The sequence below is a fragment of the Hipposideros armiger genome, unplaced genomic scaffold (assembly GCF_001890085.2).
Source record: "Hipposideros armiger isolate ML-2016 unplaced genomic scaffold, ASM189008v1 scaffold_28, whole genome shotgun sequence".
Classification (NCBI taxonomy): domain Eukaryota; kingdom Metazoa; phylum Chordata; class Mammalia; order Chiroptera; family Hipposideridae; genus Hipposideros; species Hipposideros armiger.
In genome coordinates, this window is record NW_017731378.1 from 2,128,596 (window position 1) to 2,145,154 (window position 16,559).

General features: G+C 42.4%; 1 protein-coding gene across 1 annotated transcript in view; it reads right to left on the bottom strand.

The window, feature by feature from the left end:
- Positions 1-16,559, bottom strand: part of DNMBP (dynamin binding protein) — a 102,255-nt gene that overhangs the window by 15,261 nt on the left and 70,435 nt on the right. The window contains exons 5-11 of the mRNA XM_019636280.1: positions 10,550-10,743; positions 9,610-9,709; positions 4,769-4,916; positions 4,136-4,153; positions 3,575-3,774; positions 1,983-2,113; positions 917-1,021 (exon numbers count right to left, since the gene is read on the bottom strand). Coding sequence (XP_019491825.1) covers positions 917-1,021; positions 1,983-2,113; positions 3,575-3,774; positions 4,136-4,153; positions 4,769-4,916; positions 9,610-9,709; positions 10,550-10,743 — 896 coding nt within the window. The remainder of the gene's footprint in view (positions 1-916; positions 1,022-1,982; positions 2,114-3,574; positions 3,775-4,135; positions 4,154-4,768; positions 4,917-9,609; positions 9,710-10,549; positions 10,744-16,559) is intronic.

A 16,559-nucleotide genomic window follows, 5' to 3' on the forward strand; every position in this document is an offset into this window, starting at 1 on the left:
CACACACACACACGTACACACACACTCACACACACACTCACACACACACACACTCACACTCTCACACACACATCTGTGATAGGTGAGAAGAACCTGACACACGGTCCTGCTGCTACAGAAGATGACCAGGAGACAAGGGGAGGAGGAATAGTTTTACTTTTTCCTTCTCCCTTTGGTATGTTTTGAATTTCGTACCATTTTACTTAGTTAAAAAAATGATTGTTTTAGAAAGCAAAGGGTTTCTCATACAGAAAATTATTTGTTTCCTAGGATGAGATTTTTGTGTGTGAGGGACAGGGGTACATCTTATACGTATATAAACCCTTCTATGAAATCAACAGAGAAATTAGAGACACGAATAGAAAGGATTCTAGTCCTGGTTCTGACTTCACGGAGGAAATACTGCCCGGGCACAAGGCAAGGGTGCCCCGGGCCTGATCTCAGCAACTCCAGTGATCCAGACCCAGTCATGGCTCGAACCACGTGAGAGGCCTTCCGTATAGCAACGGAGTAAGTCGGCAGTGAACCTTATTGTTAGAAGACACACCTCCACAGGAACCATCCTCTTACTATTCTATCTTCGAAATGATGTTGACAAAACGAACTGTGACAAGTGCTTCTTATACAATTGGAGACAGGAGACAGGAAAGCAGGTGGTGGGGAGAAAAGGGTGACGAAGATTGAAAGAGAGACAGGAAAGAACCCGGCCAGCTTAAAATGAACACAACAGTGCTGAGCTTCTAAATGTTATTTAACTTTTAAATAACTTATAGGAATCCCAATAAAAAGTAAGTCATGGCAGAATGGCCATCTGAGTCCAGATTACTTAACATTCATTCAACAATATGCTTGATGAACAGGAAATGGACTGAATCACACCATATGTGATTCGAATTAGAGCGATGTCTTCACTCACCCGGATGTGCTGGAGGTAGAGAGACAGGTCTCGGATAAAAGATTTGATCAGCCTTTCTTGCATCCGAAAGTTCTTTTCTGTTTCTTCAAATACTTCATCTTTTATCTGTTCAAAATAAACAAGTGCTGTTAGCAGATTTGGACTCTCCCTCAATTTACCTTATTGGCAAAAGTATCGTTCTTAAAAACATCTTTTGTTTAAATTTTAAACCTTTGATGTTTCCCCGAATCATACCGAATTGAATTTGAACACCTCTATGTGGTTTTGAACCATTTCCCAAATACACCAGGCCTCCCTACCTTCACACCTTACCTCCGGGCTCCTGATGGAAGAAACCCTGTGCTCTAGCCAGGCTGTCCTCACTGTTCCTGGCACCTGCCACGTTTGCAGACCCGATGCTTTTTCCCATGTTGGTGCTTCCCCTCCCCCCATACCAAACCTGCCCCCTTTCTTTAAGATTAAATCTCTTGCCAACAGGCTCATGCTCACTGAGCTCCTGCTTTCTTAAGAACTACAGCATGTAAATTGCAACTTAGCAACTGATTATTTTCTAGCTTGCATTTTCCACTGCTGGTATCATGTACACGTGGCGTAGTGAGTGAAGTCTGGAGACTTCGGATCTACTCTCAGCACTGTCCATCAACTGTTTTTCAGATCTCTTCATCCCTCAGACTTCCCAGCTCCTTGCGTGTGACAGATGGTGTTGAACTCAGGTGATCTCTTTAATCCCCTCTAGCTTAATAGGTCTACAGTTTTAACTTTGTCTCCCTAATAGATGATAAACTTTTTATGGGTGTCTGAAACCACGATAATGATTATATGGTGACCAATTTGGCCTCCTGATTTGCCTGTGTACACACTGTAAGCAGCTCACCAAGGCAGATGGAGGGTTGGGTGGTGGATTCCCATAAACAGTAGTTGCAGGATCCTGTCACCAGCCAGCAAACACCAGGGGAGGTACTAAGAGGGAAGTCAGGCCAATGCCAGTTGGCACTATGCAGGCTGCCCTGTGGACCCCTGACAAGCCGCCCAAGACATGCTGAACCTTCAATTGTGGGAGCCTCACCTGTGGAGCAAAGCCAGTGAGGTGCTTCAGGTGACTGCTAACGCGGTTGGACTTCTTGATGATGGAGTGGATGTTCAGCTTGGAAATCTTCTCCATGAGACTATCTTCATCAGCCTTCCGGTACTTGAGGACTAGGCAGTGAGTCAAATCGGTGAGTTATGGAAGCGCTTTCCTGAGCATAGACTACAAAATGAGCTATAAAGCGATACTAACAACCCAACTAGAGCTGCTCCTTGTTTTCAATGAACTTATAACTGAGTAGAGACAAATTATTCACCCAAATCACCATTTATGGACCGATAGAACACTCAACAGCAGAGAGACTGTGCGTAGACTGGAGAAGGTTAGAGACAAGGAAAGGCAGCAGAGGTGTAAGGAAAAGAGCCTAAGATTTGGAGTCATGGAAACCTCTGAGTTCAATACCTGGGTCTGTCATGTCATCCAAGTGTGGCCTTCAAAAAGTCACTTAACTTCTCTGAGCCTCATTTTCCTCTCCAGTAAAATGGAGAAAGTGATAGTACTTGCCTTAGAAGACCATCTTAACTGGTCTCATGTGTAAATGAGATATTTATATCTAATCGTCTCACACAGTAAAATGCTATACAGGAGTTATCTAATTAACCACCGCGTCATACATTAGGCATAATAGGCAGGAAAGGCTGCAGTTAACAGCAAGGGGAAGGTGGCAGCAAAAAGGCACACTTTATCATTGTGGAAGATGAAGACAACGCTGCCTCAGGAGATATGAACCAAGACAAAGGGCTAGATGGTCAGAGAGCTTTCACAGCCATAGTCAACATACACATGAATGCGGATGGCATGGCTGAAGCAGAAGGCAGAGCAAACGGTTTTAGGTAAAGTGGGGAGAAGGGTGGAGAGACAGGCAAAGAGGTTATACTACTGTATTATAGATTCTTTGATAATACATAAACTGATGTATTATGGATACACTATACTATACTATACTATACTCATCAAGTGTTCAAATTAGAGCCTCGACAAGAGATTTGATGAAAGAGAAAAGAAATGGTTGAGTTTGTACTACATCATAAAGAAGAGTGGTTGTTTTGCTGTCCAGTGTTGGGAGGGGACAGGAGGGTCTCAGACCAGAGAGGCAGCTTACTGGGCATAGGCAGGGATTATGGGACCCAGAGACATGGGCACATTGGGGTTTCCTGAAAGACCGAAAGTCCTAACTTAAATGGAGGCAGTAAAGTATACAACTAGACGTGCAGTGCAAACAAACGTAGGCATGGACTGAAAAGGATTGCCTTCAATGAGTTGAGAAGGCAACCACCCGCGCTGAAAGGAACTCTCGATCACCTATTCATTGTCTGATCAGTCTTCATATCGCTTGGGAAAGGCTTGCTGCGTTAAGCGTTCTCAGAGATGTCTATTTGTAATATTCCATGATTGTGCTTTCATTATTACTGATCTCTCTTTTCATATCACATTTCCCCCCAATTCTACTACCATTTCCTCATCACAGCCCTCTTCCTACCATCTGCCTTGTCCATCTCTGGTGAAACAATTCTTTTAAGGACAGCCTTCTCAAGCACGTGCTTCCTTTGCAGCAGGTACGCTTTTCTTACCCAGGTCCTTCCGACGTTTATATTCGTTAATGTTCACATTGATTTCCTTGACGGCCAGGACTGCATTGGTCAAAGGCACTTTGTCTGGGTGGGATTCTGGGGTGGAATTCAGCAACTCCATTAGCAGCAGTGGGTAAAGCATTACTCTCTGCACTGGTTTGATGAGGAAGGAGCCCAGGTTAATATAGTTTGTGCATCCCCTACAAGAGAAGGGAAAACAGAGACTTTCGGCCACTGTCCATACTACAGGGCCGACAGCTAGTAACTGTCATTCCTAAATATAGCTCCGTTCTTCCCTCCTACTCTCCGATTTCATTCATTCATATTTACTGGGCACCTAATAAATACCAGTCTGTTGTTTTAGGGGGACTCAGTAGTGACCACAACGAGTTCCTGCCCTGGTGGGGGGAGACTGGCAATAAATACATGTCATATTAACTGTCATTTGGTGGTAATTGCTATGGAGAAAAATATGGCATGGTAAATGTATTTTCAGGTTTCTGTCTATAAAGAAGAAATGAAAAGACACGAGCTTGTGCATTAAGTGGCAAGGGAACTTACCATTCGGTGTACAGGATCCTACAGGGCAGTGAGCATGGAGAGAAGAGACAGGTGATTTAGAGATAATGCTGATTCACATTTCCACATTCTTCTCAGAATACCTACTAGTTCAACTAATGCCTATTAGCTGGGCAGACAAAAATCACATGGGTTAGCAGGGAAACTATGACTGTCTATGGTGGCATAGCTAGTCTATTAAAAAAAGTTAGTAAGCCTCTAACTTCACTTTGATCTACTTAGATACATACATATTATATCACCCTTAAGACCCGGAGATTCTCACCTGATGGTCAAGAATAACTGAATTTGCTCTTCTTATCTATATTCTTGTTTATTTGGATCAAACTACCTTCCTGGCTGCTTCTTACCCCAAAACGCTCACATAATACTCTGCATGTTTAGATAAACGTGACTTAAGCAAATAAAAGTACAAGCAGGAAGCCCATTAAGATTTCCGTGGTAAATAATGGGAAAAGGGCAGGTGACCTAAGAGCACCTATAATACTATAGAATTTATGTTTAAAATTAGATAGATGGATAGATATCATAAGAAGCCTAGACATATACATGGGAGTGATTTCCAAAAGGCAGAACTAAAGAGCTATGATGGAGGAGAAATGGTCAAACTCCTACTTCAGCTCTGCCAAGGAGTCCTGAAGATGCTTCTGGATCTTCTCATCCTTCTCATAGATTTCCAGCAGCGAGATGGCCTCATCATGATTCTGGCAGTAAACCTTGTATGTTCCCTCGAGCTCATCCCGGTGATCAAGAAACACAGGTCCTTTGAAATATACACATACAGTGTTTTATAGTAACTTTCTTCTCAGTATCCTAATGTAAAGTAGATAACCAAACTTTCATATCAGTTAAATCCTATCATAAGAAGTAACAGTAAGGCTATCCATCAAATTAATAAGAAATTTCCATGTAATGGCTTGAAAATTGTACTTATTTAAAGCAAAATTTAAGAGAACCCTGTCATCCATGTATTTTTTCAGCACACACACACACACACACACACACACACACACACAGCTGGTCCCTGAAACAGCCTCCAGTCCCTTTTTAATCAGGCAGAGTAAGGTGTTTGCAAGTACTCCCCATGTAGGTATGTGATCAGAACCAGTAAGGCCCCCCCACTCTCTAAGCCCAGGAAAATCTCTCCAGGGATGAAGAGATCCTTCTACAGCAGCATTATATACATTAAACATTAGGACTTTAAATGAAATTTATTAAAATATCTGTAATAAAAAAATTTGTGACATAATATGTACTTCTATATAAAGCATTCAATAGCAAAATGTAGCAGTGAATCTAATAATCACCATAATTTATTTCAAAGTATGGTGAGTAACATAAGAAACTGGTAATCTTAGTTGCTTCTGGCTGAGTATTAACTGATATTTCAAGAGATTTACAATAACCTAATTTGATACGAACATGTAATTTCAGTTGGCGACAAAGTCACAGGTACTGCTAATATTATGTGGTTTGTTCCCTACATTCATACCTTTAAAAAACCCCACTAAATTTTAGTGAGAAAATACTGAAAATCAAGATGTAAAAAAACTTTTTTTGATCCAAGTTCATGGACTCCTTCAAATCTAACCACAGACCCCTGGTCCACAGCCAGTTAGGCACAGGAATAGCTCCTAAGCAAACTGAACAATGTTCTGTAGAAACAGAACAATTTCGTTTAGAGCTGCTGCCTGAATGTGCCGATTCTCTGACTTATTAAAACTACTCTTTCTCTTGCCTCCTTTCCTTGGTCCTTCCTTCTTCAGCTTATACCGCTCACCCCTAGAACAGTGCCTGTTTGTCCGTGTGCTCCTCTCTCAAAATATCCTACTACTGCTTCTCCTGTAACTATTTCAACCAGCTGCTCTGGACACAAGACCCTCCCCTTCAGGGAAGCCCAGTCAATGTCACCTCGGTTCACTCCAGGTTGCACCCAACGGAATTCCCTATCCTTGTGCGGATCGGTTTCTATTTAAATTAAGTGTATTCCCTGAATTATAGCTCCTTTCTGTAAGAGAAACTTTGTTTCATAAACCTCACACCCATGCTGCCTTGTCTCTGTCTAATCCTGCACAGCAGCTGGCGTGGGGCGGGCTTCCTTCGTGACCTGCAGGGCCGCTCTGGAATCCCTGAGCCACCAATGTCCTCATCTAGCTTTATCGTCCGCTATTTGCCTGTCTTCTTCTCTCACACTGTTCCTCTGTATCTGTCCCCTACCAGCATCCCTAGAACCTTCGCTACCCCACGGATGATTATTCACACACCTCCATTCACTGTTCTTCAACCTCCCCATTAGTGACTATTATTCTACATCAACTATGAACCAGCAAAGCTACACCTTTATTTCCAGTGTCTTTCATACTGCGGGTTGTAACCCATAAACGGGTCTGCTTCATGGGTCATGACCGGCACTTTTTTGAGGAAATAAAATGGAATAGAAAAGAAAATATCAGAAAACACTGGACATAGTAAGAGTAGGCACAGGCATATACACACAAACACGTATCCTGAGTCCTTATGTAAAATATATGTTTCTGTGGGACATGTTTAAATACTGTAAAAGCCAGTCCCCTATATATGACTAGCTACTGAGTCTCCTGTACTTCTGTCTCAGCTCAACCTCTTCATCTTCTAACTCACCCAAGCCCTGAACACCTACCATTCTTTCTCTCCTTCCCGACTAGACCCTGTCCTGGCTGTGCCAGAGCCTTCTCCAGTCAGGGTTAGTAAGTCGATTCAATGCTGCTTTCTCCAGCATCCTAGATTACCTTGGCTTTTGGCTGAGTTACATCTCTCACTGTACACTTTTTCCATTGCTATTTCTGGGTCATAAAAAGTGCCTGAAAGGTACATTGTTGAGACGGAAAAAGGCTTACTGCAGAACAGTTTGAATAGTATGCTGCCATTTGTATAATTTTAAAAACTGAGGGTGGGGGATGGAGGTAGAGAAAATATATATGTAATTGTTGTTATATGATAAACTATCTCTGAAAGGATATATGTATTAAAAAAACCAGTAACACTGGTTGCTTCTGGTTAAGAAGGGCTGGGTGGGCTGGAGGATGGGTAGGAGACTTTTCATTAAGTAGTTCTCTGTACCTTCTAACTTTGTGCTATGTGAAAGTATTAAAAATAAGTTAAATTTAAAATATACTAAATAACTTAAACTTAACCAAAATTTAAAAATTGCTTATGCAATTCATGTCAATCTGTCCTTTGCTAGTGGCTCAACAAAGCTTCAGATTACCTTCCTCCGACTTCTCAGAACCTTCCCTTATCAGATGTTCCAAATCTAGTCCTTGCTGAATTCCCCATTGAGTGCACTGCCTGGCCTTCCGGTTGACCAACACTGGCCTCCCAGCATCGTCTTCTCATACACATCACAGCCCTGCATGTTGTCCTTCCCTTGTAAAGCTAAAATTCCTGCCTGGGTCCTGAGCCTTTCAGCTCCTAGGACGTCTCCTCCACTATCCTCTGAGCACCTTCAACACATCTCGGTCTGCTACCTAATTCCTGTTTGTCTTGGGACAAGAAGTAGAAGGGAAGAAGGAAAAGTAAACACAGTTGATATCTTACAGGGGTAAGATTATGGATATTTTTTTTAATGTCCTATTTTATTGTTGTCATAATATACAGGCAACAAAACAAATTGGAAGAAAAAAATGATCATTTGATGAATAATTAATCCCATTTATACACCAACCAATTTCTCTCATTTCTTTCATAATTCAAATATATGACCTACAGACACTCATTTCAAATACCTTACAAAATCTTATACATTGGCTTTTTTGCTTTATCATTTTACTAAAATGGGGTCACCATGGCTTGCTTCTAGTCAATCAATGTGTGCGTCTTCCTCAGCTTCCATGACCTCTGACCTCTCCAGTGAAACTGAGAACAAGACCCCAGGCTTCAGCTTCTCTTACTTGACATACAGCTATTCCATATAGGAATTAATTGCATGAGCGGGGACAACAGAAAGACCTGAGTTGGAATGACAGTGAATTACTAGCCATGTGAGCCTGCGCAAATTACTTTCCTCCTCTAAGTCTGTTTCCTCATCTGTAAAGTAAGATTAATAGTAGCACCTAAACCTCACAGGGTTGTTGTAGGGAACAACTGAGATCAAGCTTGACGTATCTTGAAAGGGGGTGGGGTGATAATCAACACTCGAGAAACATTAACACTGCTGCACTATCACCCAACACCCCACAGCCGTTGCCCCTCCTTCAGGAAGGCACAGCCCTGACTCTGTTCCTGAGTCCATTTCTCTCCGAGGCACATCAGGTAAACACTGCCCAGTCTAAGCCAACATCATGATCCCATTCCCATTTCTAGTGATCAGTTCTGGCCCATGAGAAATAAAGAGAAATCTGATGGGTGGGTGCTGGAAAAGGTTTGCTCACTCTTAAACAACACAGGGTCACTTTTTCCTTCTGCTGGATGTTGTCATGTGTGGAGTGGGATGGCTGGAACTGTGGTAGCATCTTGTGGCTATGATTCCAACAATATAGGAAAATGACAGGATGTCCCCTCCCCCATGGCACCAGAGCTGGTCTGTCTGACCAATAGAAATGGCAGAAATGATGGTGTCATATTGAAGATCAGGTTATGGAAGACACTGCGGCTCCCATCTTGAGCTTCCTCTTTCTCTTGGATCACTCACTCTGGGGAAAGCCAGCTGCCATGTCATGAGGACAACCACGGAGAGGCTCATAGGGCGAGGAGCTGGGGCCTGAAGAGCTGAGTGAGCTGCCTTGGAAGTGGATCCCTGAGCCCCAAATGACAGTAGCCCAGGCCATCAGCTCGAGAGACTCCAAACATGAGTGACCCTGAGCCAGAACCACCCAGCTAGCCACTCCCAGATTCCGGACACTTAGAAACTATGACATAATACATGTTTCTTCTTTTAAGCTGCTAAGTTTTGGTACAATTTGTTACATAGCAATAGATAACTAATATGGTTCCCTTGTTTAAAAGAAGCAGATGATTGTTTTTCAAACATCTTTGATAATGACCCACATGAATACATTTTAAATGATGACTCACTAAACATACATGTAGAATTGAATTAAAAGTTTCAAGAGGCTGTAGTTATACTTATTTATAGCACATTCTGATATTTCCTATTTTATTTTATTAAAAAATATATACTGGATATGACAACACTAATGGGCTGCAACCATCAGTCTCAAAAACATCATACTATATGATAAGCTAAAATTTCTTCTATTGCTAATATCCCATATCACCTCAGAATAGGCTGCAGATAAAAGGAGCTGAGGGCCAAATAACCTCTGAACTAAGTAACTAAGACTTATTTCCTAGCATAACTACTCAAATCAGCAAGGCCCTTTTCCTGCCTCCTACTCATGAAGTTAAAAAATAAAATAAAATAAAATAAAAATTTTTTTTAAAAAAGCTGCTTTTGAAACAATGGCAGGAGCTCATACCTACAGCATCGCTGATTTCCAGATCAGCCAATAATTGCTTTGCGACCTTAATCACCATCTGCATATTTCCAAAAAGTCCCTCAAAATCAATGTTGGGTATCTGAGAAGGGGAAACAAAATACAAAGATGCACAAAAATGAAATTAATTAGCATATCATTCATATTAGGAATACCTCTTCAAGGATGCTACAAAAATTATTCTAGGTCATCTTCACTCATTCTCAGAAGTTTCCAGAATAAAGACCTCCAACATTATCTTTAGTGTCACCCTTTAACCTTGATCCAACTATTGATTCTGTTCTTCCCACCCCTACTACCTTAGTATTAATAAAATGACTATAGAAACGACTTAGTCTATAATTACACTGGAATTCCCACCCAGTACCCTAGAGCTGATGGCACTGCCCACTTCCGGTAGAAGTTCTTGGCAGTGACTGGTCCAGGAATACAAGCCCAAGCCCAGGCCAGGTGGTCAAGTAACAAGCAGTAAGGACTGTAAATCCCCAGGAACTGTTAACCTTTTGTTCTATCTCCAGCATCTAGAAAAGTACCTAGCATACGTACATGATAGTTAAGAGTTTCCTGAATAAACCTTGTAGAATCAGGTGCCAGAGCCAGGCAACCCATCGTTCCCAGACTCATTATATTATCGCACAACCTTTCCAGTACAGTGACAATCCAGACTCCCTGGGACTGTTTTTAGGGGCCAAAGAAACAGGCATGTCCTGGTTAACCGCAGACTTGATAAGTGACAGGATGCTGTCGACTTAAGCTGATGACACACGTATGCTGGGGCCCTTGAATTAAGAGCAGCAGCAGTAGTCACAGCCCTTACTTCGAACCCAATAAATCTTTGTGGTGAAAGCCCCCCACATCCTGATTCTTCAGGCTTGGAGAACCGCATTCAAGGTAAAACTTAACTTTCTCCCAAAGACCCCACCTGTGCCTGCTGCAGGGGCACCATGATCCGCTCAATACACATTTCCAGATCCCGAATGTAGTCTCGTTCCGTCTGATGAAGCTCCTCTACCACCTTGGCTCTCTTCTCCAGCATCCTCTGTCCTGGGTTTTCTGTGGACACAGACCCAGAAGGGGACACAGATGATGAAGACTGGGAGGAGAGGAACGTCATTTCTAGAAGGGAAAAGGGAACTGGTCAGCAACTCTGCGTGCTAAAGCAGGACTCTTCAACAGTTTGAGTTGAATAGAACACAGTCCTTGGGAACCAAAGGCCTTGCAACTGTCAACAATCAGGAAACCTGATCCCACCCGTCTGTTCTAATCATGAACAGATGAAGAGCTTGGAATGCCATCCCTGCAGAGAGAACTCCCATCTGGGTGGTACGATTTTTAGAATTTGTCCTAAAAAAGAGTAGCTGGCCCCATTTTATGAAGACAAATCAGTGTCCACAGCTTCCTTGGCAAATTGGTTGAAAAATCTGCCCTTATTAAGAATTGTTTCCATTTAATTAGGTATAAAATCCATTCCATGATCTCAGCGACAGAAATACCAAGCTGGAAGTTAAAAACATTGATACAGCACACTAAAAAGAAAATTATGGGGAACATAATGCCAAATAAAGGGAAGACAAGAGTTAGGCAGGAATTATCCATCTGAGATCAGTCTTTAGAAAACATAACCAGGGGTGACCGGTTAGCTCAGTTGGTTAGAGGGTGGGGCTGATAACACCAAGGTTGCAGGTTCGATCCTCACATGGGCCACTGTGAGCTGCACCCTCCTTAAAGAGTCAACTATGCCATTGTAGCATGAAAGCAATGTGTAACCAATGACCATGGCTGTTCCGCAATAAAATTAAAAAAAAATAAAAATAACCAAAAACATGTTAGCATGATTAAAAATCCCTATGAAATCTTTTGCTAAATTGCAGTTTTTCCCACACAACACCCCTGAGATTCTGATTCAGCAAATCTGGGTGGGAACTGGGTATCTGCAATTTTAACAAAATCCTAGATGTTTCTGAACATGCAGGTGACCTTCAAGTTCCACACACATATTATCTAATACTCAGTCAAACTGGAAATATCTGGCTTGAAATGACTCCAAATGTAAGACTGTTTTTCCATTATTCCAAATATATTCTAAGAAAAAAGCTTGATCTACAATTTTCTTATCTGGGACAACCAAGTGAGAGAAGGCAGTCTCTAACCGCAGCCAGCAGTGCTGGAGACAAGAGGCTTTGACTCTTGAACTCCTCCACTCTTTAGCTGGGGAGGCCCTGGGAAAGGCCAGTTTCCTCATCTGTAAAATAAAGAATACTACCTGCTTTGCTGAGCTGTTAAGGGAAGTAAACAAGCTAATGACACAACTTAGTCCTTTTACCACAATGGGCCCGAAAATGCAGTCTGCACCAGGTTACGGTGAAAATACACCAAGTAGAAAATACTCTGTTCGGATACCATAAAAAGCTACTTTTCTGTAAAAAAAAAAAAAAGAACATCTGGAGATGAGGAAGTTGTGGCCCAGCACCAGCCTATCCCACTTTCTTCCTAGGACTGCCCTCTAGGTGTTAAGGACCTGGGGCTGACCACACACATTTACTTAATGTGATAAAACAATTAGTGGTGGGTTGGGTTTTTTGTCTTCTTTTGTTCCCCTTTCCACCCACTCCCACTCCCCAGTCCCAACTCCACTCCTTTTCAAGGTGCCCTCACCCACTCAGGTCAGTACTTGATCACTAGGCTCACTCCTCAGCGTGCTGAGAAAGGCATTTGGCCAACGTGCAGCTTCCCACAGCTCTCGTAACCACACTACAAAGTAGTTCAAGAGAAAAGCCACTCACTTTCTCCCCTTGCCTCTGAAAGTTGGCTGTCTTTGGTGGGGAAAGTCTTTGAATTCCAGGTTTGGTCCCAAACTGCACTTGATGAGAGGGAGGCTGACACTGCTTCTGTGCACACTGCAGCAACCCCGGGAGGTACTTGGAGTGCCAAAAGTCTGGTGCGTGCGTAAGTGCGGGTCGAAGTGTAAGCGGGCGCAGTCGAATCTTCCCAGAGCTCAGGAATGCAGGAGAGCCCCTAAAATCCCCCCAAGCTTTCCCATATTTACATATGAATCGCCTTGAGTACCCCAGGCTATCGTAGCAGGGCCAGTTCTAAAGGATGGAGCTGGAATTCTTCACTTACTGGACTGAAATGCAGAAGAGGGGCCTTGCTTTGCTCAGGCTTAACGCCTTTCCCCTATTAGCTCTCCTTTCCTCGCCCTAAACAGTCACATTTCCACTTCAGGAATTTTTAATCCACAAGTATTAGCTCTTATTTTTCCTACCCCTGCTAAGCATTATTTTGGGGGATATTTTTTTTTTAGGGAAGAATTCTGAAGGCCCATCCGTCTCTTACAACTGCAAGGCAGGCAGTTGTCTACTTTGTCTGTTTTGGGACCCCTCTCTCTCTGCAGTCCCTCTTCCAGGACAGGCGCTGGCAGCCCCTTGCTGTGCTCTGTGCTTTGCCAAGGGAACCGACCTGTCCCTTAGGTACCTTACCCTAAAGCCATCAGAATGCAATTCTCAGCTGGCTGTTCCTAGGACAACGGGAATGTACAGAGGAAGTCACAGGGACTGAGAGCCCTGCTCAAAGCCCACAAACACAGATTTGATAGGAAATCGAGGAAACGAAAGTTGCAGAACAATATGTCATCTTTTGTAAAAAGACAGAAAAGGGAAATGAGAGAAAAAGAAAACCTGGAAAAAAAACCAAACCCTTACATGTTTCCATATATATATATATATATAAAATAAGTAAGTGCACTGAAAAAGGAACGGAAGGAGAACACACCGAGCTCATCAGAGTTTGCCTGGGAAGAAACTGGGATTTGGGGTTGAAGAATCAATGGGGACTTGAACTGAATCAGTACTTTTTAATCTCACAAGAATCTACTAACGTATTGCCAGTAACTTAAAACAAACTGTCATGCTAACTAAGATACATCTCTATTGGGGAAATTTTAAACAATCTGTGAGAAGACAACTTTTGTTGAAGAGCCCTTTCCACTGCTTCTAAAATCGCACCATTAAATTGTGAGGCTTTACTGGATGGTGAGCCTGTTGTTGCTTTCCTCCATCCTTTTAGCTTTAAATTTATTTTAACAAATATTTGTATGGCACTTACCATGTATGTCAAGCACAGCCCCACTCATTTTGGCACTTTACAAACATTAGCTTATTTCATCCTCATAACAACCCTACTATCGTCCCCATCTGACTGATGAGGAGTGAAGAGAATTCAGTCACTGGACAGTAAGTGGGAGGCTGGGATTTGAGCCCACACTATGCTCTTGACCGATAGCTATTCTACCTCTAGGCAAATCATAGGAGTAGCGACCTGGAATTCTACTTGTGGGTTTTAGTGGTCAGCTGGTAGCTAATGGTAAAACAGTGTAATTCTAAAGCCCAGCTTAACCTCTATCGAGCCACAGTTCACCCACCATTAAGACTGTGAACTGTGGGGCCGGCCAAGTGGCTCAGTTGGTTAAGAGCTCACTTAAGAGTGCAAGCTCTCAGTGGTTCGAGTCCCACCTGAGCTGAGTTGCCGCTGAGCTGCCAACAGGTGGCAGGATGGCTCAGCTAAAAAAAAAAAAAGACTGTGAACTGTGTATTTAAGCATATGTGTGCGTGTTCATATGATTATAACTATAAAACCCTCCTCAGTATAATGTAAATAACCCGTTAGAATCGAATCTGTGTAAGTGCCATACGCAGTAAATGTTTAATAGTATTCCAGATGACTTAATGGCAGAAATGATGTGCAATGAAGGGAAAGGCCTGTGTTATCACACCCTTTGACGGATCTTTCTGACTTTTGCACAGATCATCCTACTCAGGGAAGAGGAGAGCCCCTTCATGAAGCCTCAGCTCCTTCTTGGTAACTCTGAGCAGCCTGGCTCCCAAAGGTACGGAGCAGGAATTAAAAACCTTGAATACCTACTTCTTAAAAAATAAAAGGTAAGGCTTTTAACCCAGGAGTCCACTTTTAGGAGTTTATTCTACGTAAATAATTGGACAAGTGCACAAAGATATACATATAGGGATGTTCTTCAATGTACAAAAAATTTTAGAAATGACCTAAATAGAAACAGCCAACATTTCTCCCCGAAGGGGCCTGGTTAAATAAACTATAGCATATCTGTGGAATAGAATATTACTATAACCATTGAGATACAGATCTATATTTGTTAATATGAAACATTGTGGGTTATTAAATGAGAAAAGCAGATTACAAAATGGTTTATGAGAGAATGCAGCTTTTCTATAGGAAACATGTACTAATATGACAGAATAATAAAATTTAAAAAGAAACATTTGCTATAACTGAGACTATTCTAATAAAGTCAACTCTCATCCCCTGCTAATCCATTTCAAACTCTTTCGTCACTTCTTAATAATCTGAGGTTTCTTTCCTGACCTAATCCCTTTAAGCTGCTGAAGAAAAAAAGTAATAAAGTACTGTTGAAATGACCATTGGCTAGTCTTATAAGAAAAGCAGAACACAACTGCCTGCTTTAGCAACATGTCTAGAGAGCTCAGAGGCAGCAATGTGTAAACCTGCTCATCTTCTCCCCAGGCCCAGCTGGAGGAATCATACATCCTGGTTTTCCATGTTACCACATGGCTCCAGCCAGCCCACCCAGCCCCCACCACTGCTTTCTCTCAGCACCTACAGGACTTTTATTTGGAGAAAGTTTGCTCAAGGTAGAACTTGCAGCACTGTGGTCACTGGCTCGTCCGCAGGGCTCACAAACGACTCTTCCAGAGTCACAAAACTTCAGGTCCTAAATCTCAACAGCAACTGAAAAACTTTCCCAGTGGCTTTCGCTCGGTAACAGCCCCGCCTATTTTGGCAAGTAGCCTGGAGCACTACCCTGCTGGGAGGGTTTCCACCTTGGGAAACACAGCTGGCCACTTCCCGTTTCCCCCTTCCGTTTCCAGGCGCTATCCCGAAGAGCAAACAGGAGTCAAGTGCCCCAAGTGCAAGAGTCTGCAACTTCCTGTGCTGCCAGGAGAGCAAGTTGAATGCTAGGATCAACTGAAACCCCATTTTTGAACACTCACCAAATACACAAACATCCTAGAAAGGTGTGTCACTGGTGTGCTTAAAACTGAGGCTATTATTATTTCAGCTTTAAACAGCAGAAGCGAAGTTATCAAGATGGTAAAGCTATCATTTGATTTTCATCAAATCATTAACTAGAAATAAACTATCACTGTGTAATAAATAAAATTTGACTACAATCAAATTTACAAGAAAAGCTTTATTTTCGAAACACACACACACCTGATGTTATACATTTACCAAGTCTCCTGAGGAAAGGTATTATTGCTCTCACTTCACAAACGAGACACTGGGCACAAAGCAATGAAAGAAACCACACAGCTAATAACGCTGCATTCAAAACCAGCACCCCAAATCAGCGCTTTCCATTACATGTCAAGGCCTGTTCTGCGCTTTACCTTCTCTACGTGAGCGTGGTCATTTCTGGCGTGGTATTTCCATATTTAATAATAACACTACATTGATGCTTCAAACGTTGCCCATCCGCACGGCCCTCTGGCTATTCCTCCATCCTACTCTATAAAGCCAGACTTTCTTCAGCTTGTATTAGGTGGTTTGCTTTTATAACTTCCACTTGCTCCCATAACATTTTATGTATCTTTTGTAATGCACCCCTCCAAATCAGTTTGATCTGAATTATCATCCTGTTCAAAGTTTTAATTACAAAAATGTATGAATATTGTAGGGAGAACTACCAAGCAGAGTGCTAGGAGATGGGGCAGCGTATAGAACCCGGAAATGCCCTCCAAGCTGTCTTCCGTCCCAGGCAAGTCATGTCCATGTCTGGTGTTCAAGAGCAGCAAATGGAGTGGCGCTAAACTAGAGGGTCTTTCATGTTATTCCCATTTGCCTTAATGGATCTAGTTGAACAGGCAAGACATAAGTTC